Here is a 26353-nt window from a genome sequence, read left to right as displayed (position 1 = left end):
CTATGAGGTTTACTGATGCTTTAAATCTGAGATTTGCTACATCTGGTTTGCTTTTCAAGCCAAATTTTGAAGAGCTCAGAAAATCATAACTTGTTTCATGACAAATTTAACTGGGAATTCTTAAGGCCTACTGAGAAAACACAATCTGTCACCTCTTAAAAGACCTGGGATTGTGAATTTATGCCTAATGGATGAAAAAGAAAACTCTGTATTTCTATTTTTGTTTCCTCTAATTCCTCGCATGGGCTATGATGTGCACAGACGGAGATAACAGTTCTCTCACATTTTGCCCTTGAACTGCTGAAATCAAGATTCAAAAGCTTCTCCCATTCCATCCAACAGAATCTTGCAACTATTGTAGCTGCAGAGTCAACCTTGACATAGCACGTGAATGCTGTCCATCATCCCCAATGTGTGAGAGAAATACTGTATACTCAGAGTTTCCACACGTATCCATTACTGTTAAATTTCCATGATGAATGGCTTATTGGGCAGCACAATGGAATAGATCAGATTTTTTACTAAATATGTACTGCGAAACATAGCATATGTTAATCCAGTTCAGTATGGGGAGTCATCTCAGTAATAACTACTTCTATGTTAGCATATCCTTGGCTTGTAACAGGCATTACATCTGGGTGGTTCTGCTAACAGGCAGTCTTGGTTTAATTAGAACTGTTTTAATTAGTTTTATTCTCTCATCACGTCAGACAATCTGTTTATACTTTAGATCTAACATCTACTTCAGGGCCTCATGTGCTTCCATACCTTACATGAAGTTTGATACCGAGCTGCAGATGATGGCTTCACATTGTGCAAATGAAGAACCTCTTCTTTTTTTTCTGTGTTTCCCCCCGCCCCCCGCCCCCCATCACTGCCTAGTTTAATGATTCTGTTTTGTTTGTAGGCATCTACTAATCGGAAAAGAGTGGAGAATATAGCAAAGAAAAAACTTGACTCACTGATAAAAGAATCCAAAATCCGTGACTGTGAAGATCCAAACAATTTTACAGTTACCACTCTACCATCATCAGGAAAGGCTGGTCTAAAATCAGACAGTAAGAAGGTGAATATGTTTTACTGTACTTTTCCCTAGATCCGATTGTTGTTTTGTTTGTCTCTATAGCTACATACTACTGTTATTTTATAACAATAATGCTTGTCCTTTCAAAGGTGGGTGTCTAAAGTTGGGCTTTTAAATCTGTTTTGAGACTCCCCAGGAGAGATAGCTCAGTTTACCTGAGGTGTCTGCAACTATCGTAGTACTAATGAAACTAAAGAATGCTCAGCACTTCCCTTAAAACAAGAATTTTGCAGAGTCTATTTGCCATTAGGTCCCTGTCCCCTGTCTAGGTTAACTAGAATAATACAACTCAAGAGTAATCAGATTGCCAAAACGTTCACCTGGGATGTGGGAGATCAGGTTTGTGTCCTCAGTCAGACTAAGGTGGAACTGGGATTTTGAAGCTGTGTTTTTCATTTTTGGATGACTACCTTGACCACCACATATTTGGCTATTTCATTATCTAAGAAAACACATTCCCTTCTGTAATATTTTCTGTAATATTTTGTCATGACATCTTATTAATACCTCATGTTGCTTATATAAAAGCTATATTATAAGTAAGAATAAATTTCGCATTTATGTCCATTTAGTAGAAGCTTCTGTTTAATTTGCTGATAATGAGATTTTAACTTTAGCTGGTTTTATGATTCATGCTTGATGCAGAGGGACAGTCTGTTACTGCAGATGAATAATGAGATGTGGCAGTCCTTCAAAATATAAACTGAAATGCTAACCACTTCTTTCTCCAAAGTCCGATGACTTTCTCCTGTGACTTCGGAGAAACAGGTGTTTTAGCAATTCCATTTGTTGTCTTTAATAGCTTACTGAATAAATCAGAGGTTATTGACTTCAGATTCATAGCTGAATTCATTCAGTTAATGATGATGCCAGGTGAACATCACTGTCAGATACACAAAGCTTTTTTTCTTGCTCACACAGCAATTGGAGCATGAAATATACACCTGAAATGACTTTTCAACAGAAATAATTTTATTTTCCATTATAAAAAGTGCATATGAAAGTTGGGCTTTTCTTCCTCGGTTCTCTATGTTCTATGCATTTACATTTGTACTTTTAATTTTATATGTAACAATGTACTCAGCCCACAGACTTCATGAACTTGAAGCATTGTCATTTTAGAATTTGTAATAAGCCAGAAAAAGCTAAGGAAGATTGTTGCATGCAAATGAAAAACATTGGAGATCTGCTAATAATGAGCAGGTGTACTAACGAGGGATTAAAACTCGATGAGAACTGAAAATCAGCTTCCCAGAACTTCCTATGGTATGAGTTTTGCATGCACTTTTCAGCCTAAGGATTTACATAATGTATCGCACCGTTTTCCTTGTAAGATCCACTATGAGGCCAAGACTTCGGGAATCCTTTTGCATAGGTGTTAACCAGAATAGGCTGTGTTTTATTAATCTAGGAAACAATGAAACTGTAAAGTCATGTTAAAAACCAGTGGCACCAATGAGTATGTACATTTTTAGGGATTAACGAGAATTGTGTGTGTTTCTTACCATGAAGTATCCTAGTAAAACTGGGCAATTGGCAGAAATAAGTCCTGTTAAACTATGCTTTTCAAATACTAAGCTACAAACCAGTCTGTACCACATACAATGAACGTATGTGGTATGGGGGTATTCAAACTTTGCCTGGATGAAAATAAAGTTGGGGTTAGGTTTTTGTGTGATTTCTGCCTGCTCTGAAAGTTCCCATGGACAACAATGATAGCATTTATTGCTGGGATACAAGGCCTGGTACTCAGCTTGTGTTTTGCTTTGGTGTTTTTTTTTTTAAAAAAAAAAGTCTGCATTGGTCTGGTCCAGTTATGTCGACACTTTAGGGAGGATTGCTTCCCAAGCTAATTCTGATTACATTCAAATATGCTGTCTGTAGCACTCTATTTGGTCTGCCACATTATTCTTTATTTGGTCTCTTTAGAGTAAACTTGAAGATGATGTGGAATCTGGGGAAGACTTCAGTACCAATAAAAGGCACAGTCGGTCATTGATGGGCAGTTTTTCTAAACGCAAGGTGAGCCACTCGGTACATTAGGTCTACCCTAAGTATTCTTGGATAGGTTTTTCCTTTGCACATGGTGGTGGAGAGGTGGATCATAACTGCGTTGTCCGGCAGAGGCTTGCTGTCAGACTGTTCACTGAATAGGTAGGCTGGATAACTGGTTATAATTGTGCATAACACATATTTTCAGTTTACATCAAGGTCTAAAAGTATCCAGGATCTAATCTGAAAAACATAAAAATTCATTTGCACCTTTTATCTGAGGATTTGTGATTCGTTTATAAAAAGGCTCTGACCTTGGGCCGAGTCTTCCCCATGTGCATGCATATCCTCCTGCAGTACTGTTACAAAAGCTGTCATTTACCATTTTCTGTAAGTAACGTACTCATTGGCATAACAAAGCATAATTATATCCAGCTGCTGAAACACTGATCAGATGGCTATGATGTTACGGTTTTATTTCCTTGCGGCACAGAAAAAAGGAAGCAAATTGAAAAAGGCGACAAGTCTGGAAGAGGGTGAAGATGATTCGGATTCTCAAGGAAGTTTAGCCAGGAGCTCTGTACATTACAGCAGGTTTGTTGACAAGTAGTTTGGCAATTTTGTTTCTAAAAAAGACACCTACATAAATGTACCCAATAAATAGATCTGCTTCAGGTCTAGAAGCCAATTTGTGGAAGGCTGCAGGCACGTGACAGGAATCTGGTGTAAGGGTAGGTCTGATGTCTGCCACAAGATTTGGTTGGTTTTTTTTTTTTGTTTCATAATTTGCCAACTGAAGTTGCATACACATCCAGGTGATGATTTTGATCTTTCTTTTGAAATTGCCTCTTCAAAAATCCTGACGTCAAAGATCCTTTGCAGAATGGTTGTGTAAGCTTCAGGCTTCAAAAGTAAGAAATCAGATCAAGCAGTTCTCTAGGATACTTTGGAGCTTTCTTTGGGAGGTTAGTAGATATGGTGTTAGTTACCGCTTAACCTGAAGCAAATGAGGAGGATCAGCGCATTACTTTCTAACTGTTTCTTTGGGATTTAAAAAGTTTTTTTGTTAGCACTTGACTTGAGAAGTAAATATATATGTGAATAGATACTGCACCTTTTGGTCAAAGCAATTTAGAGTCCTTCCCACCACATCTTAGAAGGTGAATACTTATGTCTGCCATTAACATGTAAGAACAGGACTTACTCTGTATACTTTCATGCCGTTGGTTCTATGACTTCTGTGCTTTGACAATGAAGCTCTATGTGGCATAAAACTATTAAGTATCTCCTTCGTGGAAGAAAACCTTCTTAGATTTCTTTACCCTGATTTATTTTTAAATATGAAAGATAAAATTTACCCCTTAATCCATGCGAAATTATTTTTTTTTAATTTTCTTAGGATAAACCGACAGAAGAAAACAATGAAGCTGTCCAGGGCACTCTCTGACCTGGTGAAATACACCAAGTCTGTTGGCATCCATGATGTTGAAACGGAAAGTAGGTTGAACTAAAAGTCTGCTGAAAATAATTGCTGTACAGAGAATTCATTCAGAATCCACCAAGTGAGTCTAGAGTTGTGTGACATTTTCCATAAAGGAGAAACAGTTACTACAGGTAGTAAGTAGTGCACATGTATTCTTTGCTAGCTTGTATGAAAGCTGCAAACAACAAGCTACACAACACTTACATCCTGGGAAATAACAAGGGACTTAGTTATGCTCTTGGGCAGAATGGTCTGAAGAGCATTTCAAGCTTAAAGTTCAGATTTTTAAGTCAAATCTGGTGAAATATCAGCACTAATTTCTAGAATATTTCAGTCCTGTTTCTAAGTTTTCTGCATCTTATTTTAACAGGAATCAAGTGTTAGTAAAAGGTGTCAGAAAGAAAGAATTGCTTGCCAGAAAACATACTTTCCTTGAGCAAATTAAAAAAATCATACAGTATTTTTTTAAAATTTCTTAATGAAGATTCAGGTCATTCATTATATTCATTTTCCCAACCATAACTCCTCCGATAAGCACAATGATTTTGCTGTAATATAAGGAAAGCACAGTTCTCTCGGAGTGGGATGTATTCAAATGATGCTTGACAGTTATAAGGAACTAGTGCTATGTAGTTTTGAATGCTTTACCTAGATAATAAATAAATAAATAAGGAGAATTACCTCTTCCTTTCTTCTTTGTAGTCTCTTCCAGCTGGCAGGTTTCATCTTTCAGTGAAACAAAAGCCCACCAGATATTGCAGCAAAAGCCAGCACAGTATCTACGTTTCAACCAGCATCAGTTGTCCCGCATCTACCCATCTTCTTATCGTGTGGACTCTAGCAACTACAATCCCCAGCCATTCTGGAATGCAGGCTGCCAACTTGGTGAGCAGAAAGAAAACTTGTTTATTTTTGTTTAATTTTGGGAGGGAGGTTTTAATAGGAGCTCCGGAATCACCCCTTAAAATACTATGAGTTCTCTGCTCATCCAACTTTACTGACAGTCGAGTCCTCCTCGGTACTCTCTCTGTTGCTACCTAGATAAATTACCTCAAACATATGTCTTGCGTGCAAATGGAAATAAATGAATGTCATGGTTTGGGCTGAACTTATCAAATGCAAGAGGACTTCAGAGTTCAGACTCTTTTATAGAGCTTCTCTCCCTTGAAGCTCTGATTTATATGATATAAGAGAATTCTTTTTAATAAAACACTTGAGTTTTTGGATCCAAGAAATCAAATGTGAAAAAGTATTTAGTGTCCTTCCTTTAACTTGGTTCTACAAAGAAGAATGTTGTTAATGTACTCAGTAATGTACTCAGTAAGTAATATCACTTTTTTTTTTTTTTTTTTTTTTTTTTTTTTTTTTTTTTTTTTTAAAAAATAGTTGCACTAAACTACCAGTCAGAGGGAAGAATGCTGCAACTGAACCGGGCCAAATTTAGTGCCAATGGGAATTGTGGTTATGTCCTCAAACCAAACTGCATGTGTCAAGGTAAGCAAATTGAGCAAAATAAGTGGGTCACTTATTGCATGAGAAGAGTGGGTTTGGATCCTTATTATTGTTTGTTTAAAAATGCATTTCTGATGCTAGAAGCAAATAAGCCAGAAGGTATCTATAATTAAAGTCATCCCCAAAATTGCACTTACTTCACATTATGCATCTTCCCATTCTTACAGGTGTGTTTAATCCAAATTCTGAAGACCCACTGCCTGGTCAATTGAAGAAACAGCTGGTTCTAAGAATTATCAGTGGTCAACAACTCCCAAAACCACGTGATTCCATGTTGGGAGACAGAGGAGAGGTATGGGGCAATTGGTGATTTTTCTTGTGTGTTGGAGAAGGTTTATTTCCATACTGGCTGGGCTAAGGATGAGGATTTAACTTCCTGCAATTACAGCTCAGGAGACATACAACATGAATAAATTAGGTCATATAAATTAGGTAGAACTCATATGTTCCTTTTGTTTTGACCATTGCCTTGTCCATTGTGCCATGATGATTTTCTAGATGCTGAGACTTTTAACAGATGATTCTTGTTGGGATTGTTTTAATGTTGCTGCTTTAGAATATATTCATCATACGTGTCCGTTTTGAATGTATTTTAAAGCTTTTACTCAAATATTCACTAAATTAGAAAGCGTTCATATGAAGACCAGTGTTTAAAGTTCATTTTAGAACAGAGAAGTGATCACAAATGCATAAAATGTGATTAGTCTAAATTATGCTTTTAGATAATTTAGACAGAGATCTCTCATCAGCATAATAATCCGTTACAGAAAGGCTCAGGACCAATAATTATTAAGACTATAATATACAATGCTCACATTGTCAAAGCTATGTGCTTGAATTTCATCTTTGTCTCTTTTTCTTTTCAATATTTGTTACTTTCTGTTTTCCAGATTATAGATCCATTTGTTGAAGTAGAAGTTATAGGCTTACCTGTTGATTGCTTCAAAGAACAAACTAGAGTAGTTGATGATAACGGTAAGATTATGTGGGTTTTAGGGTTTTTTTATGACTGAAACATCCTCTTCAGGCAAGTTTTGTTCATAAAGATCCAAGTAGATGAAATTTGGTGCCTGTTAGGGCAAAGCACTGAAAAATTGATTTAAGTGTTCTTGATGTTAATCAGACTTGGGCCTTGAATTCTTCAACTGAGTTGGTATAATGTTGTGAAGGTCTTGGTGTAAGACAGGTCATTTGTCTGACTTCTCACTGTGTGTGAGAGAAGGATATTTGGAGCTTGCTGTGTTCAAAAGAAGGTCAGGTTGTCCTGCTGAAAGCGTGGACAACTTTAAGTAGGATCCAACTATGTTTCTTGCAAATTCTTGTGCTGTTGTGTCTCCTACTGAAGTGAGTGGGAGTGTTGGATTTTCGAAGAACAATGATCCAAACTATTAGGAAAACGAGAATAACATTGCAGTTTAAGCATTCCTTATGTAGGCAGTCTTCTTTCTTCTTGCATCTTGTGAATGAAATATCTAAAAGCTGATTCCTTCATTCCGAGGTTTTAACCCAATGTGGGAGGAAACGTTGGTGTTCACAGTACACATGCCAGAGATTGCACTGATTCGGTTTCTTGTGTGGGATCATGATCCAATTGGGCGTGATTTTATTGGACAGAGAACAATAGCTTTCAGCAGTATGATGCCAGGTAAGACAGAAATGGTGAAATCCCAAATCTTTTGGCTGGGACTTTTTTCTGTGATAACTGAAGCTGCAAATGCTGGATTAATGTGTGTGCATGGGTCTGCTGCAGAAATTTCTAGTTAGAACAAGAGACTGGGAGTTCGGGCCCTGAGTTCTCTACTTTGGTCCGCTACTGATTTATATGATGATGAAGGCTAAATCAGTTAACTCTGGGACTAGATTTTCAAAAAATGGGTTAAGCAGGATGGTTAAGTATTGTGGACTTGGAAGACTACCATACAGAATCTTTACTCCTGTTATCTAATACAGCTTTTGCCTCTGTTTTCTTCACACCAGTTTTTGAAAGACATTAGAGTTTTGATTGGTTTTATTACTATCAGCAGTAGTTTAATATAGAATAGGTAATTTCCTATTCTAATGATGGGATCCAGGTTATTAAATGCCATTTTCTGTCAGTTTCCAATTTCTGTTTTCAATTCAGTCATCTTTCACTTTAAAGCTTCTTCTGTATATATTTTTCTTTTCTGTCAAACTAAAGAAAAAAGTTTGTGTTTAAGGTTGAAAACAAACACTCGGTTTCAATAAAATGAACTTGGTTGAAATGTGTGCAGTATTAATAATGGACTGTAAGTCCCCAAGATAGAATGTAGTCAAGCTTAAGTCAGGGATTGACAGCAGTAATAATGGACATGGGACAGAAACAGGACGTGGCTTTTTTATAAAATAAAGGGGATTAGAAGAAATAGCAGTGAAGTTTGTGAGTGGTGTGACTCTCAGATCACTGACTGGCTAGGTGATGTGCAAGCCTGGATGCTTGCTGTGGGGAGAAGCTGGGAAAAAAAGGGGTTAATTTATTTTGCTGTTTATGAAAGGAGAGTCTCTAGATGCTCTTCCTGTCATCTGTTTCCGCTCCTTCTCAGCTTTGTTCTCTCTGTTTCAGGTTACCGACACGTGTACCTGGAAGGTATAGAAGAGGCATCCATTTTTGTTCACGTGGCTATTAATGACATCTGTGGTAAGGTGAGTGCCTTCAGTGTAAGATAATACAGCTTGCGTGTGTAAATGGACTGGTGGGATTTCGTATAACACGAGGGAAGCTAAGTATCTTACAGTGCCTTGAGAATCTCAAAACCAGTTTATATTCACTCGCAATGGCGGGCTGGTTTCGGTAGTCGCAAGCTGTAGTATCGGCATCGTGACAGCAGGAGGCGGCGTTGAATAGGCTGGGAATTCTGAGCTCCTTTTCTTGCGGTGCTGCTCGTGTAAGAGGAAATAAAATCATTCTTAAAAAGGAACACAGCTTTTTAAATTGCTAGATCTTAATAAAAACTTTTATGGGGTGAAACAGAGATAAATCCCAGGAAAGCTTCATTTTGTATTTATAGGAAGAAGGGCTGTTTCTGCAAAGACATTTTAGCTTAGTTCCTGCTTTTTTTTATTTGATGTCTAATGCAAAACCTTTAGGCAGATACAGCTTCATCCTGACAGGGAAAAGGAGCCTTGCCTGAAACTCCCTGTGGTGGCATTATGAATCTGTTTAAATTTTGCTCTACTGAGCAAGAGCCGTTAGAAGCTTTAGGTGAAAGAGAGGTGGTTGGTGTTGGGCCATGCAGAACACAGCAGATGAGCAGTGTTTAATTTCGGCATGTAGGGCCTGTCACAGAGAAAAGGCTGGCGCCCAGATCATGGTAAAAAGGCCATTTAGTCCCAGGCTTCAATGAAAAGTGATGGCAGGCTAAGATCTTTCCTGACTTTATTTTTGGTTTTGTATAGGATGTAAGTCATGCCTGTTTGACTGTGGGTAGGGATGTGATTGTCTCAGTTACCTTACAGACACTTGCTGGACGCATGTGTTGGCACTGCTTCAAACAGCTTTAAATTTTGTTATGAACTTCTTTGGAGTTCCTGTGTTCAGATCTATTGCTCTTTCTTGAATAGTTCTGTCAAACTCTCCATGCTTGTAACAAGAAAGTCAGATAGCTCAGCCTTGGGAATTGAATTGATCTGATTAGTGATGGTATCCCTCATCTGTGTGCGTTAATGAAAGCAGGCATCTGTTTGCTGTATGCATCCAGCAGAGAAGATGACTGCCCTGGCCAGCCCTACTCATCCTTTTTGTGAATTCTTCTTTTCTGTTCTATTCTTAGTCAAAATGATGGATAATAGGCAGCTTATCCTCCTCTTCCCAGTGTTGTGTGCATTCGTGATGCTTCATTTGTTTGCTGCTTTCAGGTGATGTCCTCTGTGCTGCTCTCTCCGTATTGTAAGGATAGCAAATACTTCACTATCCTTCATTGGAAGTCAAAGTCTGTAGCTTAGTATCCCCTGTCAAATGGGATTTTTAAATAACAGACAAACTGGGTCTGCCTGCCTTAATCACTGATTGGTTAACTTCATCAGCTTCCAAGTCACTGCTCTCAATAGCAGTGTTTCATGAAAGAGACAGTGTTCATAGTCTTTGTGAATGTTTTACGAGTTTTCACCTCAGATCACCTTTGGCAATATTGCAAGGCATTGTCTGTCTTTTATTCCTTACTTTACCTAGCTTTCCATAATATTTGCTGTCATTGGCTTCTTCATGAGTAACTGGCTGGTGATAGTTAGAATTTGCAGTAGGCCAACATGCCAATTTAAACTTTGGCAGCTATTTTGAGGACATTAAATTTTCTTGGTAAGTGTTTTGAATGACAGAAAGGCCCTTGTGTATCATGGTGTCTCCTCCCTGCCCTTATCCACTAGCTTCCAGTCTACTGCACTGATTTTTTTTTTTGATTGCTTTATTCCCTTTTCATATTCTAAGTCTATTAGACATTCCTTATTGCTTCTCATTATCATTGCAGTCTCTGTGAGTTTGCTGGTGTTAAGATGCTGGTGCTGTGTGCTGATGTGATTAAAATACAAGGATTCAGAAGGAAAGTTTGCATGTGGGATTTTTTAAAAATTTGTAATTTTTTATAAAAACTACTGAAAATATGAAACAAACACTGCACAGCCCTTTCTGTTTTGGTCTTTCTGAATCATGTTCTGCTTTGGTTTTTCAGTTAACAGAGTTCTGTTAAAAATAGAATTATTTCTCTGTTTCCACCGTCTTAATTATGGGCAGAAAAATCACCACAGTTATCAGTCTGCTTTTACCCATACTTTATTAATCCACATATTCTAATGCAAGCATTAACCTTTTGGGGCTTTTTTCTAGGTGTAGGTCCTCCACCCTCTCAGTTGCTTGAGTCTTAGATTTTTTGCCAACTTAACTTCTGTTTAACTGAAATCTCTTTCTAGATTGCGCTGTTTCCTGGAAACGCTTTTCGTTTGTCTTTCTTCTGTAGTCTATTCATGTATTGCAGAATTTCTTGTGGTTTTCTAGATGTGCATATCTCTGAGATTCTCCCTCACTGTTATTTTGCCTTTACTCTGTCTGTTTGTGATTTCAGTGGGCTTCTCTATGTCAAAAAAGTCTACTTTTAGAAGCAGAGCATTTTTAGACGCCTTGAAGGTACCCCCTCCTGTCTCAGGGAGGTGTAGTGACCACAACCACACACCTGCATGCCTCTAACTAGTTGCTTCATTATCATGAATGTTTCCTTATTAGCATTTTGAAGCTCTTGAACTCATGTAACATGAATTGTAACATTTGACTTGGTCAGTTCTGTTGGGTCATTGATCAGCCAGAAATCCCTCCATGCATGAAGGAGATCCAGGATAAATTCCTCCTACACCCTTCCTTTGTCGCCTCTTTGAGTCTCTACCTCTACTGTCTTTTCTCTGCTGTACTACAATTCAAACTACTCCTTTCACTTGGAAAAGAACATTAATAGTGAATTGTTTGCTAAATTGTGGGAAAGCCTCTTGTGCTGTTCTTCGAGTTTGCTTTCAAGAATGGAATAGCCCTGTAAAAGCTGGGCTAGAAGCTGAAAACACATGTTCTGGATCTCCGTCAGCTCTCTTTTTTCTCCTTTTTTTAAAACTTTTTCTTCCTAAGTTAACCAAATTTGTCTTTGGGTTCTTGAATCACTCCATTGATTCAAGCAATAGTGGCTAGCTTAACAGTGACGCACCAGATAAGCTAGAATGATACCTGGGGCCCTGCACTGCGTGTCACCCATTCCATCAGTGTTGCTCTTTTCTTTTCCTTGGATGTTATTTGTGTGTGTGTATGTATGGCAATTTTTTCTGGGTTTTGCAAATATTTTTGTTGTCTGATTTTTATAGCAATAAATTAATGTACTTGCCAACTTGTCTCAATTGGAGCAGGATGCTTTTTTCCCTTCAGTCCTTACCAAATGCTAGATCTCATTTCGAAGCCTTCTAGTGAAAGTGAATCCACAATGGTCCAAGCAGACTGTTCAATAGTCTGGCTTTCACAGAAGGGTTTATTAATATTTAAATTATATTTTCTCTGCCTTGTTTGGGAAAAATCAATCCCTACCTTCTTTATCTTATCCCGTATATACTTGTAAAGTCCATTTTAGGTCTCTCTTTAATCATCTCCTCCTCACACTGGATCTTGGCATGTGGTAACTAAACTTCAGTCAATTAGAGGCTGAAATAATATTCTGAATGCTTTCACTGGGCTTCGTGTCAGACAAATAAACCTTGATCCCATATGCCAGGTTGCACAGGACACTCAGGAATAAAAGCAGCTTTTAACCCAGGCTTACCGTACAGTGCGGCTAATATCTGTCCATTAAGTCCTACAAAGCAAAATTTGAAATGCATTAGCATGCACTTAAATACTTTGGGGTGAAAGATAGCCTGTTGTAATTTAAATGAGACATTTCAGTGCCATTGTTTGGCACTGCAGAAACGTGACCTCACGTGACATCACAGGGTAAAAATGGAACTGACAGCAAGTGCCACAAGCATGATGCTGAGAAAATTTTATCAGGGGTTTCTTACAATGCATTTCAGTCACAGGCTTGTGTACTCTATTTTTATGCGTTCTTTATGCTACAGCTACTAAAGAGAGTCTGATCGAACTGGGAAATAAAGGGAACAAAGGAGGAGCAGTAGATTAGAAGGGAAATACCCCTTTCTCTGCTTTAAGTGATTTATGTGTACGAGGCTCTACGAAGAGAGCAAAACCAGCGCACTCTGTCAGGCATCAGTCTGTTGCTTTAAAAGTTGGCAAGTACACCTGGAATGTTTACAGGAATGCTGAAACTCTGTTTCACTGAAATGTAAATCAATTGTATGATGGTGGGAGATTTATGATGGTGAATATATATGTTTAATGCTTAAATAAGTACTGAAGTATATGAAGTACTGTATTATCACCCTGACTAACTTCGCTTGTTTATAGTGTGTTTCTTCAGTGCTGAAAACAGACATGAGTGTCTTTGGATAAGTGTTGTATGGTAGGAAACAATCAAAATGTAGGTACACAGGTAGAAAGTGAAATATTTGATGATCGTTTGTCATGCATAGTCAACTGCTATTCATGACAGTGCTCAACTCGAGTGTTGATCTCCTAAAGAATGTAAATCCCCATTTGAACTTCCGATTTATTATTATCTGTTTTAAGTCAAGAATATTCTTTAGCTTAAGAGGCCCCTGTCAGTTAAATTCTGTAACCACTTCATGTTGCATGACAAGTAAAATTAAAATTATTTTAAAGTAACTTTTTAAAATTACCACCATTTCTATGGCTTGTTTTTCGGATGTTTTGTTGGGTTTTTTTTTTCTTCAGTTTCTTCCTCTCGCTTAGTCAGAGCATTCAGTTTTGTTCCAGAGCTGGGACCTCTGTTGCATGCCACAAATTTCTTGTCTAAAATATGAGTGCTAGTTGCTATCTCCAGTTTAAGAGACAGGAAAAATTAGTTTTGACAGCATCTGATGTCCAGTTCGGCCCAAGTATAATGTCCTGCACAAGGCAGATAATTCACCTCTGTGTTTCCAATTTAATTGAAATCATCAGCAATTCTAATTGGCCCAGTCCTAACTTATTTAAGTCTACAAAAGTGCATGTGATTTATTTTATTGAAAAACATGCATAACTTTTTTTTTTTTTGCTACTGCATTTTCCAGCTAGGCTTAATTTGGTCAAGGCCCCAAAGCTAGTAATGACACTTTAGATAACACAAGCTTGCATTATTTGTTGCTTTATTTTTATTATGGTGTGATGCAAAAGCCTTGCTCAGGCTGGTAGAGCACAGTTTGCTAGAATGTGAATTCACGGTGCAGAAGCTTGGTTGTACTCTTCCTCTCTGGCCACTCAGAGGAAGCTGTTACACGATGGATTTCAAATGTGTGTGCTTTGGGTGCAATAAATCTGCAAGTCTCCACTTACCCTTGGATTCCTGTAGTGAACGGGTGCCTCCACCAGGCTCCAGTAGAGCCGTGTCATTGAACCGTTGGGACAGAATTGTTTAAAATGTGCACATTGTGTTGGAAAACTGCCCCGTACCTCACAGAGCTTTGTGTTCAGAAAAACAGAACCAAAACCAAACAACAGAAGCCCAGAAAGCTGTATTGCTAAAAAGGAAGCACTTTGATATTAGTCTTAAAGAGTCTGAAATGAGTGGCATTATGAACACCTGAAGCTTTGTGGCTTTTAACACACACTGAGAAACTCTTCAGCTTTCAGAATTAGATCCTTGTAGACTGAAGTATTTCCTGGTTTGTTTTTTTTTTTTTACTTTTTCTTTTCAATATCTAATGTATATATTTATGTTGTAAGTAGCTATGTGCTAGTAAGAAAACTATGACAAATGCAGAGATAAGCCTGGTTGGAAAATATTACCTAAAAACATAGTTGAGCAAAAAAACTATGAACTTCTGCAAAGCTACTGTTACTGACTTTTTCCATTTTTGATTTCTGTTGTATTTCTGGTTTAGTTCCCAGGCTGATGGTAGGGACATGGCAGGTGACTCTGTATGTGCGTGCATATCTGAACTGATCATTTGTACATGACTTCCTGTGCCCAAAGGAAGAAGCTTGCATTTTCTATTAAGGGCTGTTAATATGTTTTTTTAAATTTTTTTTTTCCAAATTTTCCAGGCCAAACAAGCTCTAGGTCTAAAAAGCCTGTTTCTCAGAAATCCCAAGCAGGCCTCTCTGGACAGTCATGCTGCTGGTCAGCTCCATCGCAAACATTCCTTTAGCAGCCACATCTTGAGACGAACAGCCAGTGCACCCACCAAAAGCCAGAAGAAGAACAAGAAGGGCTTTCCTGAAATTGCTTTTGACTCAAAAGACAACAGCTCTGAAGGGGCCGGTGAAGACCATGAAGTGGAAGCTGCCTCACAGCCTCGCTTCGAGCAAGAGCCAGAAAGCGCTTCTCTGTCACCAGCTCCCAGAGATGGTGCCAGTGGGGAGGTGCATGGCAAGGGGTTGAAAGGTAAGGCCCATAGTTCTCGTAAAGCCAAAAGCCAAAGTTGTGCTCAAGGGGGTGCTGCTTTCAGTGAACCCATACAGAGGTCTAACAGGGTCCGGCTTCAGGAGCACCAGAGCGAGAAGCAAAGCGTCTTTGCACGCTGTGCCATCAACAGCTCTGGTAGGATTGGAGTGGCCACCAATTGCATGAAATGTATGATTGGTTCCAAAGAAAGCCCAGATCTAGAATGCGAGTGGAGTGACCATCCTACCAGGCCTATTGCTAAAGATATACTTCACCATGACCAGTATAGCAGTATAACTGGAGAAGAGAGGTTAGAGCTAAAAAACTGGGGTGTTAAAGATCAGCCCATGCGGCAATCAGATTTGCAGTCTTGCAGCAGCCCTGGAACTGCCGATGATCTAAGAAGGAGTACCCAGTCCTTTGTGACCCCAGGGAAGAAAAATGTTGAATCTAAATGTCATGGAATAAAGACTCATTCCCGGCAGCGGTGGCAGTGCCAATCAGGTGGCAAGTATGGAAGCACTGTCAACTTGGTTGCAGCCAGCAATGGCTCTATATCCTCCAACTCCAGCAGTCTAGAAAGCCTTGGAAGCCCAGAATTTCCCAAGCGCTGGTCTGAAACTTCTCGAAAGCAAGTGGGCACCCTACAGAGGGAAATGAACGCCTTGTTTGTTCAAAAATTGGAGGAAATTCGAAGTAAATCCCCTATATTCTTTGCTGGTAAGACCAGATTTTCTTCACCCTTCTCCACCTTAGATCACATCATTGTCTCAGCTTCTGCATAGCATCTTTACTTAGAAGTTCCTGTATGTTGTTTTGCTATCAAGAGCTCTTTATTTTTGGCAATGACAGAAAAAAAGTCTGCATAAATTTTTTTTTATTTTTTTCCTAGACGTGTCTGGTTTAGATTAGTCCTGTCCATGCCTAGTTAACCGTCTGCAGTAGTAAAACTGTCAGTAGTCCATGAATGCTTGGGTTGTTTGTTCAGGGTTTTTTGTTTCCTTGTTTGTTTTTTGTTTGTTTTTGTTTTTGTTTTTTTTAGTGAATGTGGTATGATACTAAGTAAATTTTAAGATCCAAACCAGAGCATTAAGTGGAGGTTGAACATGGGAAACCCATATTAACGAACAATATTTCCATTATTGGTATTTGTGTTTCGTTGAGAGATAACCACATCAGCAAAGACATCTAATGTGCACTCTGCTAACAAGAAAGCCAGTTCCTTCCTTGAAAAACTTGCAAAATTACTGCCATCGATTCAGGGATTACTGGATGGAATTCTCTGGCCTGGGTTATTCGGGAGATCACACTTTATGAACATAGCAGACCATTCTGGTCCTAAATGTATAAATCCCCAGTATGCAAACGTTTATAGATGTGCTTAATTTTACATATATCATTTGATTGTGACCTGAGGGCACAGTTTCACAACATAAAGAAGCACAGTATGTGACCCAATGTTACTTGACAGGGGCCAAGCTAGGTGGACTGCTAGCATTTCCCAATTGCAAAATAAAATACGCCCATTTAAAGGACGGCGGCTTAAGCTACAGCATTTTATAGCTGTTTCAAGCCAGGAGTATGCATATGGTCGCTGGGTCTTGTGACCGTATCTTTATTCGTGAACTGTACGTTTGTAAAGATGGAAAATAGGAACAGAGGCAATCAAGGTATATATTTTAATAAGGAAAGTGCCTTTTTTTTCTCCTGATTTGACAGGGAGGGGAGGGAAAGGAAGAGATTTTGACAAGATTTTCTCTGTTTCATTGAATTGTGAAGAGGAAGTAAAGAAATACAGCTTTTGTCTATGACTACAAGAGCTTCTCTTCAAATCCCTCCCCTTTCCCCTTAATTTTCCAAGGAAATTGGACATTGATGGTTACATTTTCAGGATCAGTTAAGTGATTTCAGTGCTTCTCAAGATGTAATCCCTTTTTTTAGTAATAGATTCTGACTGCCCACCTATAGTGGGCTTCTTTGAAAGCCTAATACAGAAATTTAAAATATTCTATTTATTTGATTAATTTAATCTGGTTGGGTGCTTACAGTTTCTCTTTATTTCTCTTTCTTTCTCTTTTTTTATTCTTTTTTTTTTTACAATATCTGCTTTGAGCTTTTAGGAAAATACTAGGACCATGGGAGGGTGAGGGAAGAAGTTTGCCGGTTCCCATGACTTGACATTAATCCAAAGCAGCAGAACTCTTTCTATGCCTAAATTATTGGCATTAGGCTTTTCATAAACTCTGAGAAGTGTGACATATGAAACCATTTCCCATTATCAGTGCCAGCTCCCCCGCCAGCCCCCCAAGTCACTAAATAAATATTGTGATATGCTTGAAATTTGATTAAATCCATCTGACTTCTCAAGCATGGAATCAGCAAACCTTTAAAATGGTGAAAGAGTCACTTGGACTGGATGCTGATGATCCAGGGACAAACACTGTGTTTGCACAAACAGCATGCTTTCCCCATCCGCCTGCTATTTTACTGCCTTGGGCCAAGAAACCAAGGAAACCAATAACGTTAGCCTAATATGGCTGCATTTCATAATTAACATTCTGTTGATGGGAAGTGCCACAAGGATGAGGCAGGAAACTATAGTCTCTAGTTGTTCCCTTTATGGCAACAGCATTACCGTTTCCAGTGTGCCTTAATCTGTGCTGATGGCCTCGCCTGGATGGGGAGAAGGAGAGAGCTCATTAGTCTGATCAGCTCTGGACTCCTCCCGATACCTCCCGATACCGGAAAGTCTGCTGTGTTGTGAATGGTGGATTTTGCTTATGGGCACATGTGCCTTCTTCCCTTTTAGCACCCCCAGCTAATGGAATATAGGCCATTGAACAGCTGTCTCCATTGTTAAGCTTCTTGTCACTAAGCTGGATTGGAAATACTGGTGCTGGAAGGAAAAGCACAATATTTCCTTGGCGTTTTTTGATAATGTAGATGATTTTTTTTTCCATAGCATTAGGAAAGGGTGTTGGAGAAGAGGAGGCTAGCTTCCATTCCCCAGTCCAGTGGAGTGTGTTTCTTGAACAATAGCAAAAATTGCCTTTTATTATTCTATGACAAAATAATGGATTTAATATCTGTCCATTTATGGATTCCATTGAGTGCTCTGGTTGGTCAGAAATTCTTAGGATCCTACAGAAATGTGTGAATATTTGTCTGTTTCCCTTCCCTCCCTCAGCACTAATTTATCCTGTTATCTGCACCTGCCTTCCCTACATTAACTGGATTTTTCCTCTGTTCTGTCCTATTGTTCTACATGCACACTCTCTCTCTCTAGTTAAGAACTGAAAGGACAAGCAAGTCAAAGGTAACTGTCTACTGAGTGTCACTGATTCAAGCACCTTGTTGCCTGTAGTCCTGGTCTTTTTTTGTTTCCTGCCTTATAATTGTCTGCTCCGATATTCTTGAGGTGGTTGCCTGGCTAGGCAGTGCTTTGCTAGTTCTTGAATGCATGTTTGCATTGTGGTATTGTGGTTTGGAGATGTGGCAAATAGTCTTTTTGGCATGATTGCTTTGGCTTTTAGGGTACAGGTAATAAACATTGCAGACAGATGGAGCATATTCTTCAGGTAATTTGTGGCTGTAGGGATTCTTCAGGATTGTGCTGCCAGTCTGGTGTTCATGAGCCATGCATCCCTATAGTTTCTTGAAAAAGAAATTACAAACTTTTTAAGGAAAGTAAAGTTGGTTGTCTTAAAGTTTTTGGTTTGTTTTAGAAGTCGCTTTGACTACATTCCATTGTATGTATGCAGATCATTTTATTTGTAATCTACTTCATAAGTCCCATGCTGCTTCTCTTCTGAGTACTTATACTTGGGATCTTACCTGTTGGTTGGGCAGTGGTGTTCTGATGGTCTGATTATGAACTCATATACTGACGTGTTTGAGTGCTGGAAGGAAGGAAAAGAGGAATTCAAGCAGTGCTGGATGGTGGAGGAAGAAAAATTAGTTGATGAGAAGGGATACAAGGACACAAAGAAATTGATGGGTACAGTTATTTGAAAAATATAATCAGAAAAGTAATATGGTGCTGGTATGCATGGACTGAGATTTTTTGAAAAACAACAGGGCTTTTGGGCAGCTAAAACTGAATGAGCCGGAATTTTTGCTGCCTGTAGCCAAGTGTTTGAAATCATAAAAATCATCATTAGTATATGCAACTACTACCTTAAAAACAAAATAATAAAGAATAAATCTTCGGCTAAACTGCAACTTGTAGTAGCTAATTAACCCTGTTTCTCTGTTCTTCTTGTTTCTTTCTTTTTCCTGTCTTTTCCTGTCTCCCGAGTAGATGTCCGCCATTTCTCAATACAGAGGTCAGTCACTTCTTTATGCAGCCTAGAAACTATCACTGAAGAGCCTGTTATTGCCAATGAAAACCATCATGCCAGCCTTTTCTTCCCTCTACCCGTTACTCCTTACAGTGATTCTGAAGAAGGGTCTGTGTCTGATCATTCCACTGAATCTCGATCAGAAGTAAGCAGCACATCCAACCAGCCTCAAGAATCTCTACTCACTAGAGAGCAAAGAACAACTCTGGCTGCAGAAGACCAAGTGCAGGTGGTCACAAGAGCAGCTGACACAAGTTTAGCAGTGCAAGAAGATGAGAGGACAAGCATGGCAGGATGTTTCAAAGAAGCAAATGGTTGGACACAGGCATGCAGTAAAGCTGGAGATCAGTGTGGGTTGGCAGTGCATGCTCAGAAAGCCTGGCTGGTAGTGGCAGCAGGTAAGACCACTGCCCAACCTGTTGAAAACTGCCAGAAGCAAGATGACCAGCCAGGTCAGGTATTAACAGACATGAAAAGCACCACTGACTCCAGAGGCCAAAAACTTGGTGCAGCAGCTGTTCCACTGCAGCAAAACAATGTGATTAACAGCACACAGACAACTTTGCCTCCAGATACTTTCCAGAAAGCCCAGGCTGCACAGGCTCTGCCTGTTTCTGTTTCTCAGACGAACTCTTACATGTTAGTAAGACGTTCGAAGAGTGAAGGACTGAAGATGTCAGACTCCTCAGCCTTAATAAAAATTCCAAGTAGCCTGTCTCCAGCAGCAGAAGTATACTTCGATGCCACTGTTAATGACCGGATCTGGAGCAAGCTAGATTGCAGCAATCATCGTGACAGCATGTCTTCCTCTTCCAGCATGTCCTCCAATGACACTGTGATAGACCTCTCTCTACCCAATCTAGCTCGCAAAAGCCTTCCAGATCTTGGCATCCGTCATGAAAATTTTGAGCCCCTTGCCATAAGAAAGGGTATGCGTCCACGATCTGCTACAGCATCCAGTAATGAGATGCCAATGGTGAGCAAGAGCAAATCCAATCCTAACCTGAGGTCTGGCCAGCTTCCAGCAGATGAATTGTGTCCCCGGCCTCTTGCCAGGAGCCCTCAAGATGCATTCTCATCCATTCCTAGAAGGCATACCTGGAACAGGCTGTACATGGAAAGTCTCAGACAGTCTTCTAACAAATCCAAAGCACAGGATATGGTTGTGAATAACCAGGCAAAATCCAAGAGTCTTGGAGATCTTACCTCTGACGATATTGTGTGCACTTTTGAAAGCAAATACCGTAGCATCAGCAGGAGTTTTGTCACTCGGTCAATGCGGGAGCAGCGCCGCTCTTCAGGCCTGAGATCCTCGGTCAAATCCCAGGATGAACTGACTGAGCAGCTAAAGAAGCTGACAGCCTTTCAGCAGGAAAATGATATCACTTCCCCTATTAGTCTTGATCCAACTGAATCTGAAGAGGAAGGGGAGAGCTTGGGACTCCTCCGCAGGTCTTCGTCTCGCAGTCAGAGCAGGGTGCGGTACATTGCCAATAGGGCCAAGCAAGCTCAGGAGAGACAGCGGCTGCAAAGCCTCGGCCAGCTTAGTGGGAGCCCCATTGAGGAGAGAGGAAATCCAGAGGGAGCCTGCAGCGTTGCAAAAGCAGGTTGTATGGATGTAGCTTCTCCTGCCGTGTTTACATCCCAGCCTAAGAACCAAACTGATTATAACGCTGACACAGAAGTCTTCTTTATGCTGAAACTGTAATTCTGGGGAGCACTGACTAAGGCAATGTTTACATTCCTGTCAAAACAAAACATAGTGACCTGAGAGGCACCAAATATCCTCATATGGCTTAGTGCTTCCTGGCCTTCCCTTGATTGCAAGGGAACTTAATAACATGACTCCAAAAGAATAGATGACTGTTAAATTTGTCAGCAGTTTGTGGAAACAGAACAATCGAGTGCAATCAGCGACTTACGTTTTTACAGTCCTAATGATCAGACCTCCTTTGGTTTTTTTAATTATGCTTTTCCCAGCCTCAAATTTGGCCTCCTTTTTGTGTGACCACTTCTTTGCATTTGCAGTTTGCTCTGTGCAAATCTCATGTTCTTTACTAATTTCAGTAATTGCTTCTTAAAATAGGTAAACATCTATGTGATGTTAATGACAGGGAAGGTAAATTTTGCCCTTACAAGTTGTGGATCCAGGAAAAGAGGCTGGATTTAAAATCATGCTCCCTGTTCTGTTTTATTTTTTGGGAGATTTTGAGGCCTCTGAAGTTGTCTTCTCTGGGAAGCATTCAAAATTGCAGTGTAATTGTTTCATGAATTAATAATGTACTAGATAAAGTGCATCTTCCATTGTGGACCTGTTTATTTCAGTGAAAATCCGTATTGTCTCACTCTTTGAAGAAGAGCTCTCATTATGTTCCAAAGCAATGCTTTTTTAAACCAAGCTTGTTTATATATATAAATATATATATGTGTGCGTGTGTGTCTGCAAATATATGTCTGCACATATATGTACACATGCACACACTTAAACCGAACTGTGACTGTTCCTTGTCTCAAAACATAATCTGTGGGAATGAGACAGGAGAGAGAAGGGAATTACTAAAAATAGACAGGAAATATCTTCTGAATTTAATTCAGAAATGTCTAAAAAGCATGCTAGTCTTTTCTTGAAAACAGCACTGTCCCTTCTTTATGGTATTTTAACAATGCTGCTGTACATAGCACTTTTTGGATGAATTTTACTATTTCTGTATTGCACTGCCATGCAAAGTTTTCAATGATATGTTTTAAAAAAAGAGATATTTAATTTTTTTTAGATGGACATATTTAGAATTAAATAGTAACCTAAACAGAATAATAATTTTTCCTCACCATTTTTTTACTTTTTATTTTTAGGGACATTGTCGTCCCCCCCCCCCAGTTATTATGTCATTTATTATAGATGTACATTTTATCAGTGATGGAGAAGAATGTTTACTGAAATGCATTTTAAAGAGAAACAGAGGTTTAATTTTATTGCAGGCTGCATAGAGTCCCTATTATTGAGAGGATATTTTGCTTTTGTTTGTAATGATTCTTTTGTGTATATTGCAAAACCTAAAAATTTGTTTGTAAAACCACCTTACACTACTAAAATAAACATATTTAACCTTCCAGCTGTTGACTCTTTAGCTGTAACATAATGCTTTTTCTATGCTGTCTAGAAGTTTGTGGTATACAAACATAGTTAATTCTATCTGCCTTGTTTTAAACATTCCTTAGTGGATAACATCTAATTTTACTCTTTTTCAGAGTGGTAGCCATTTCAGATCCAGCTCAAATTTCCTCAGGCCCACCAAAACACATGCAAGTACCGGTAGGGACTGGCATCCTGTTGTTGTGTCATACACAGCACTTACGACGAAGTGATGTCTCTGTTTGGCAGCCAGCAGTGGCTGCGTAGATGAAAATTCTTGAGCAACTCATGTAATTAGCAGCCAAACAGACATAATCCAAGGACCTAATCTATTCTTTTATAGCTCTCCAAGTAAGATAGATAGCCCTGTTTCATCACTGAGGTTGTTTTAAAGTCTGGCTGAAAATACAGTAGCTAAAATTTGGTCATCACCTGTCTCATGCAAAAATATCTTCTCTTCCTGTCCCAGTAAAGTGCACTGTTAAAGTGTGTGTTATTTAGTTCGCACTCTCTCCTGGAGGGTCCGTCAGCTTACTTGTGGATTGCAGGACTAGAAAGGAGTTCTGCGTTTCTAATTTTAGTATCATTTGTCCACAAACATTTAAACTCTGAGATATCAAAATGTGAGGCTAGGTGTAGCTAATGAAATCATCACGACATGAAGATTAGGGGTTGGGAGGGGTTAAATTCTGTGAATAAATCCTTTCAAATGGTCTTCAGTATGTTTTGTCTAAAAATATTCTCCCAGTTTTCCATCCTGGCTCAGATCTTCATTTCTTGTCTTCCTAATTTGGATGAGAGGCCTTTGAGGTTTGTGCAACAAAGGTTTGGAACATGCACCGAAGTAACCCTGCAATATCATTGCAGACTCTGAAGGAAAAAAGGTAAATCAGCAGCAGAATGTGTGATCTGCCAAGATTAGTCTCACATTGTGTCTTAGCACAAAGCAAATTTCATTAACATTCTCTAGACGAAAAGTCACTCTGTACTACTTTAGTCTTGGGCTGAAAAGCTGCAGGGAGTTGCTGCATTTTTGTCTTTAAAGCAAGAAAGAACATGCAACTTGACAGCTTTAGGAAGTTAATGTTTAAAAGGTCTATTTGTGTCTTCTCAAAGACCAAGTTTCACATTCAGGTTATTTCTATCTTTAATTGATTAAGTAATACATGTTAAATTAATGCACCAACACTTGTTAAATTAATGCACCTCACAGAAGGCAGTATCATGTAGCACTTCAAAACATTTTTGTTCAAATTTTTGAAAAACAGTCCCTGGATTTAACTTACTAGGGTACATGTGAATTTTGCCCTTCTGCTTCCAAATTAATAGTAACTACACTTGTGTGTTTTGTTACACTACGTAAGACGTTGTGTAGTGTACATTAATGATGTGTCCATTTATTCCTATGAATGGAATTTATTTCCTGGTACCTACACTGTTGAGTAGTGGAAGCTTACTGAGCAGTTTTGCTCTTCACTCATCGAGGAAGAGGAAAATTGCTTATTGAGATCTTCTCAGCAGGCAGGGTGCTGTCTGAAATGGTAAGGAAAGGAATAAAGAGCCGGTAACAGTGGAGAGCCAGGAGCTGAGGTTCCAAGCAGCACTGATTTTCGTGTTACGAATGCTTCATTGTTCTTACTCTCTTTATGATCTTCTCTACCATCCATATGATAATCAAAAGAAGATTCTCCCTCCTCCATGTGAAATTGTGGGCAGACACAATGTAGACACAGCTTGAGCTTGAAACCACAGTGGTCAGTGCATGCCATCTTCTAAGGTCGTGACATTCACTTTGCAATAATCACTGCTTGCCTTATAGTAGCTGCAAATTTTTAGTAGACTGGCACACCTGCAGTATAACAGACTTGGGAAGCCATAGGAGGCATCCAAATCCAGGCTCTTGCTAACACGGCACAATGTTTGTTTGCTCCACCAGGATGTCATGCAATGGAACAAAAGCCTGGCAGATGTGAAGGCGTTCAGAAAGGCAGTTGAAATCCTTGTTCTTCAAGAAGGTCAGTGACTGAAAAGCTACCGCAATAGGTCTGATCATCTGACGGTCTGACAAACAGCTGAATGGGGATAGGGAGAGAAAGGCAGCGAGGGTGGGAGGGTTCTACTAATGTGTGAGAACCTTTCCTTGGCTATTCCTCATCCATCAATCAAATCGGTAACGCTGCCTAGAGAAAGCCCATTTTCTATCTACTCCTGCTGGCTTGCACAGAGACAGCACGTATATGCCCTTGTTCAGAGCTCAGCTGAAAGGCTTTATATTCCCTTGTTCAGGTGTGAGGCCTCAGACTCTTCTCGTATATGTTTTTCTGTTCATTAAACTGTAAGATCAGAAGTCCAAAGTTTCCAAATTACAAGCAGTGTATTGTACGTGGCTGGATTTGGGATTTATGGTCTGTATTCCTCCAACATAGTGTTTAAGAACGCTAATGATGAACATTTGATTGTATCTTTAAAAACTGATTTTGTCTGTGCTGAGATGCTTTCAGCTGCTTGTAGTTGAGCTTATCAGCCCTTGTTAGCTGCCAGCTGTGAATATATTCATGAAAAGCTAGAAAATATTCATGAAAAGCAGCTGGAAACCTCAGCTTATCGGACTTTTGCAAACTTCCCCCTACATGCAACCATTTGCCAGAATCCCTAGGGCACAGCTTTTAGGTGAGAATGTGAAGAACAAACGGCATTCAAACTATCAAAGATTGCACCGGGAGATGAATCTGTAACTAGGTCAAAGCCTCTGAGAGAAATCCAAGGTGAATAGATCTTGCTGGATTCTTTTTCTGCTTTGTCCTATAGAGAGGATGTAATTATCCTTTATAACGCATCTTAGCATCTTGCCATAATTTATATGGCAAGAATGATTTACGCCATCTGGGGTCTGAAGTGCATTAGAAGTGATCTAAGGACTAATTGCAGTGAGCTGTGAGTCAAGCCCTTGAACTCTGTTAGGGCAAGCTCCACCAAATGCAGTCTTCTAAGCATTTTTTTATTGAAATTTAAGCAATTTTTTACTCTGCAGAAGGCAAGCTGTGTTGATTGTTTAATAATTGCTTTACTCAGTGGCAAGTATAGAAGAAGCTTAGGGAAGAAGGCCAAGACGTGCAAGCTGCTGGAGAGTTTTCCATCTTGAACAGTGCTTAAAGTCGAGTAGGGAGTAAATTTTTGTTTCTTTCTTAAGCATGGACATGTTCCAGCTTCCCTGCAGGATGAGCTGTAATCGTTTGCTCTGATGAATTCCTGTGAAGGCGCTTCTTTGTTGTTACAGTGCCTTGATGTGTGTATTTATAAATGACCTGGCCCAACAGAATCAGCCACTTGGCAGCATGGTACTTTTGAAGTGAAACTAGTAAGTGGAAGGAGGAAGGGGCCAGGAATTTCACTTCTGTGCCTGTGTATTAAACAGAAAAGTACCAGAGAGAAATTTAATGGTTTACCTTGAAGCTCATGCCTTCCTTCAGCTGTTTAGGCGTTGTGAGGAAATACTAGATGCAGGTAATGGTTTAGGGGTTTTTTTGGTGTTATACATGAGTCCTCCAGCTGATCTCCTGAGGCAGCCACTGAGTAGAGAAAGGCTTGAGCAGCTTACACTATGGACAGACAGGAGAGCTGGGCACAGCTTGATAGGACACTACTGTAAAGAGAGAGGACTTTCACAGGACCACACAGCAAGCCAGTAGTAGTATTTTCTGAGTCTCCATGTAGTATTCAGCTGCTGGACTAAACTGCTTCCAAACATTGTCTTTTTTGCTGGGTGAAGTCTCCTCTTCTCTTTCCCAAAACCCAAGGTGCCCCTGGAGTCCGCAGTACGAGCTGGCATGT

The 26353-nt window shown here is 39.4% G+C and overlaps 1 protein-coding gene across 1 annotated transcript in view; it reads left to right on the top strand.

The window, feature by feature from the left end:
- PLCH2 (phospholipase C eta 2) overlaps positions 1 to 22838 on the top strand; it is a 104436-nt gene extending 81598 nt beyond the window's left edge. The window contains exons 13-24 of the mRNA XM_054222395.1: positions 908 to 1066; positions 3014 to 3106; positions 3570 to 3670; positions 4476 to 4573; positions 5262 to 5444; positions 5946 to 6053; positions 6239 to 6363; positions 6962 to 7046; positions 7570 to 7716; positions 8653 to 8732; positions 14710 to 15049; positions 19350 to 22838. Coding sequence (XP_054078370.1) covers positions 908 to 1066; positions 3014 to 3106; positions 3570 to 3670; positions 4476 to 4573; positions 5262 to 5444; positions 5946 to 6053; positions 6239 to 6363; positions 6962 to 7046; positions 7570 to 7716; positions 8653 to 8732; positions 14710 to 15049; positions 19350 to 21097 — 3267 coding nt within the window. The 3' untranslated portion in view covers positions 21098 to 22838. The remainder of the gene's footprint in view (positions 1 to 907; positions 1067 to 3013; positions 3107 to 3569; positions 3671 to 4475; positions 4574 to 5261; positions 5445 to 5945; positions 6054 to 6238; positions 6364 to 6961; positions 7047 to 7569; positions 7717 to 8652; positions 8733 to 14709; positions 15050 to 19349) is intronic.
- Positions 22839 to 26353: the final 3515 nt, after the last annotated feature.

The sequence above is a fragment of the Rissa tridactyla genome, chromosome 16 (assembly GCF_028500815.1).
Source record: "Rissa tridactyla isolate bRisTri1 chromosome 16, bRisTri1.patW.cur.20221130, whole genome shotgun sequence".
Lineage (NCBI taxonomy): Eukaryota > Metazoa > Chordata > Aves > Charadriiformes > Laridae > Rissa > Rissa tridactyla.
The sequence above is the reverse complement of the archived record's forward strand: the minus strand, read 5'-3'. Positions and strand labels throughout refer to the sequence as shown.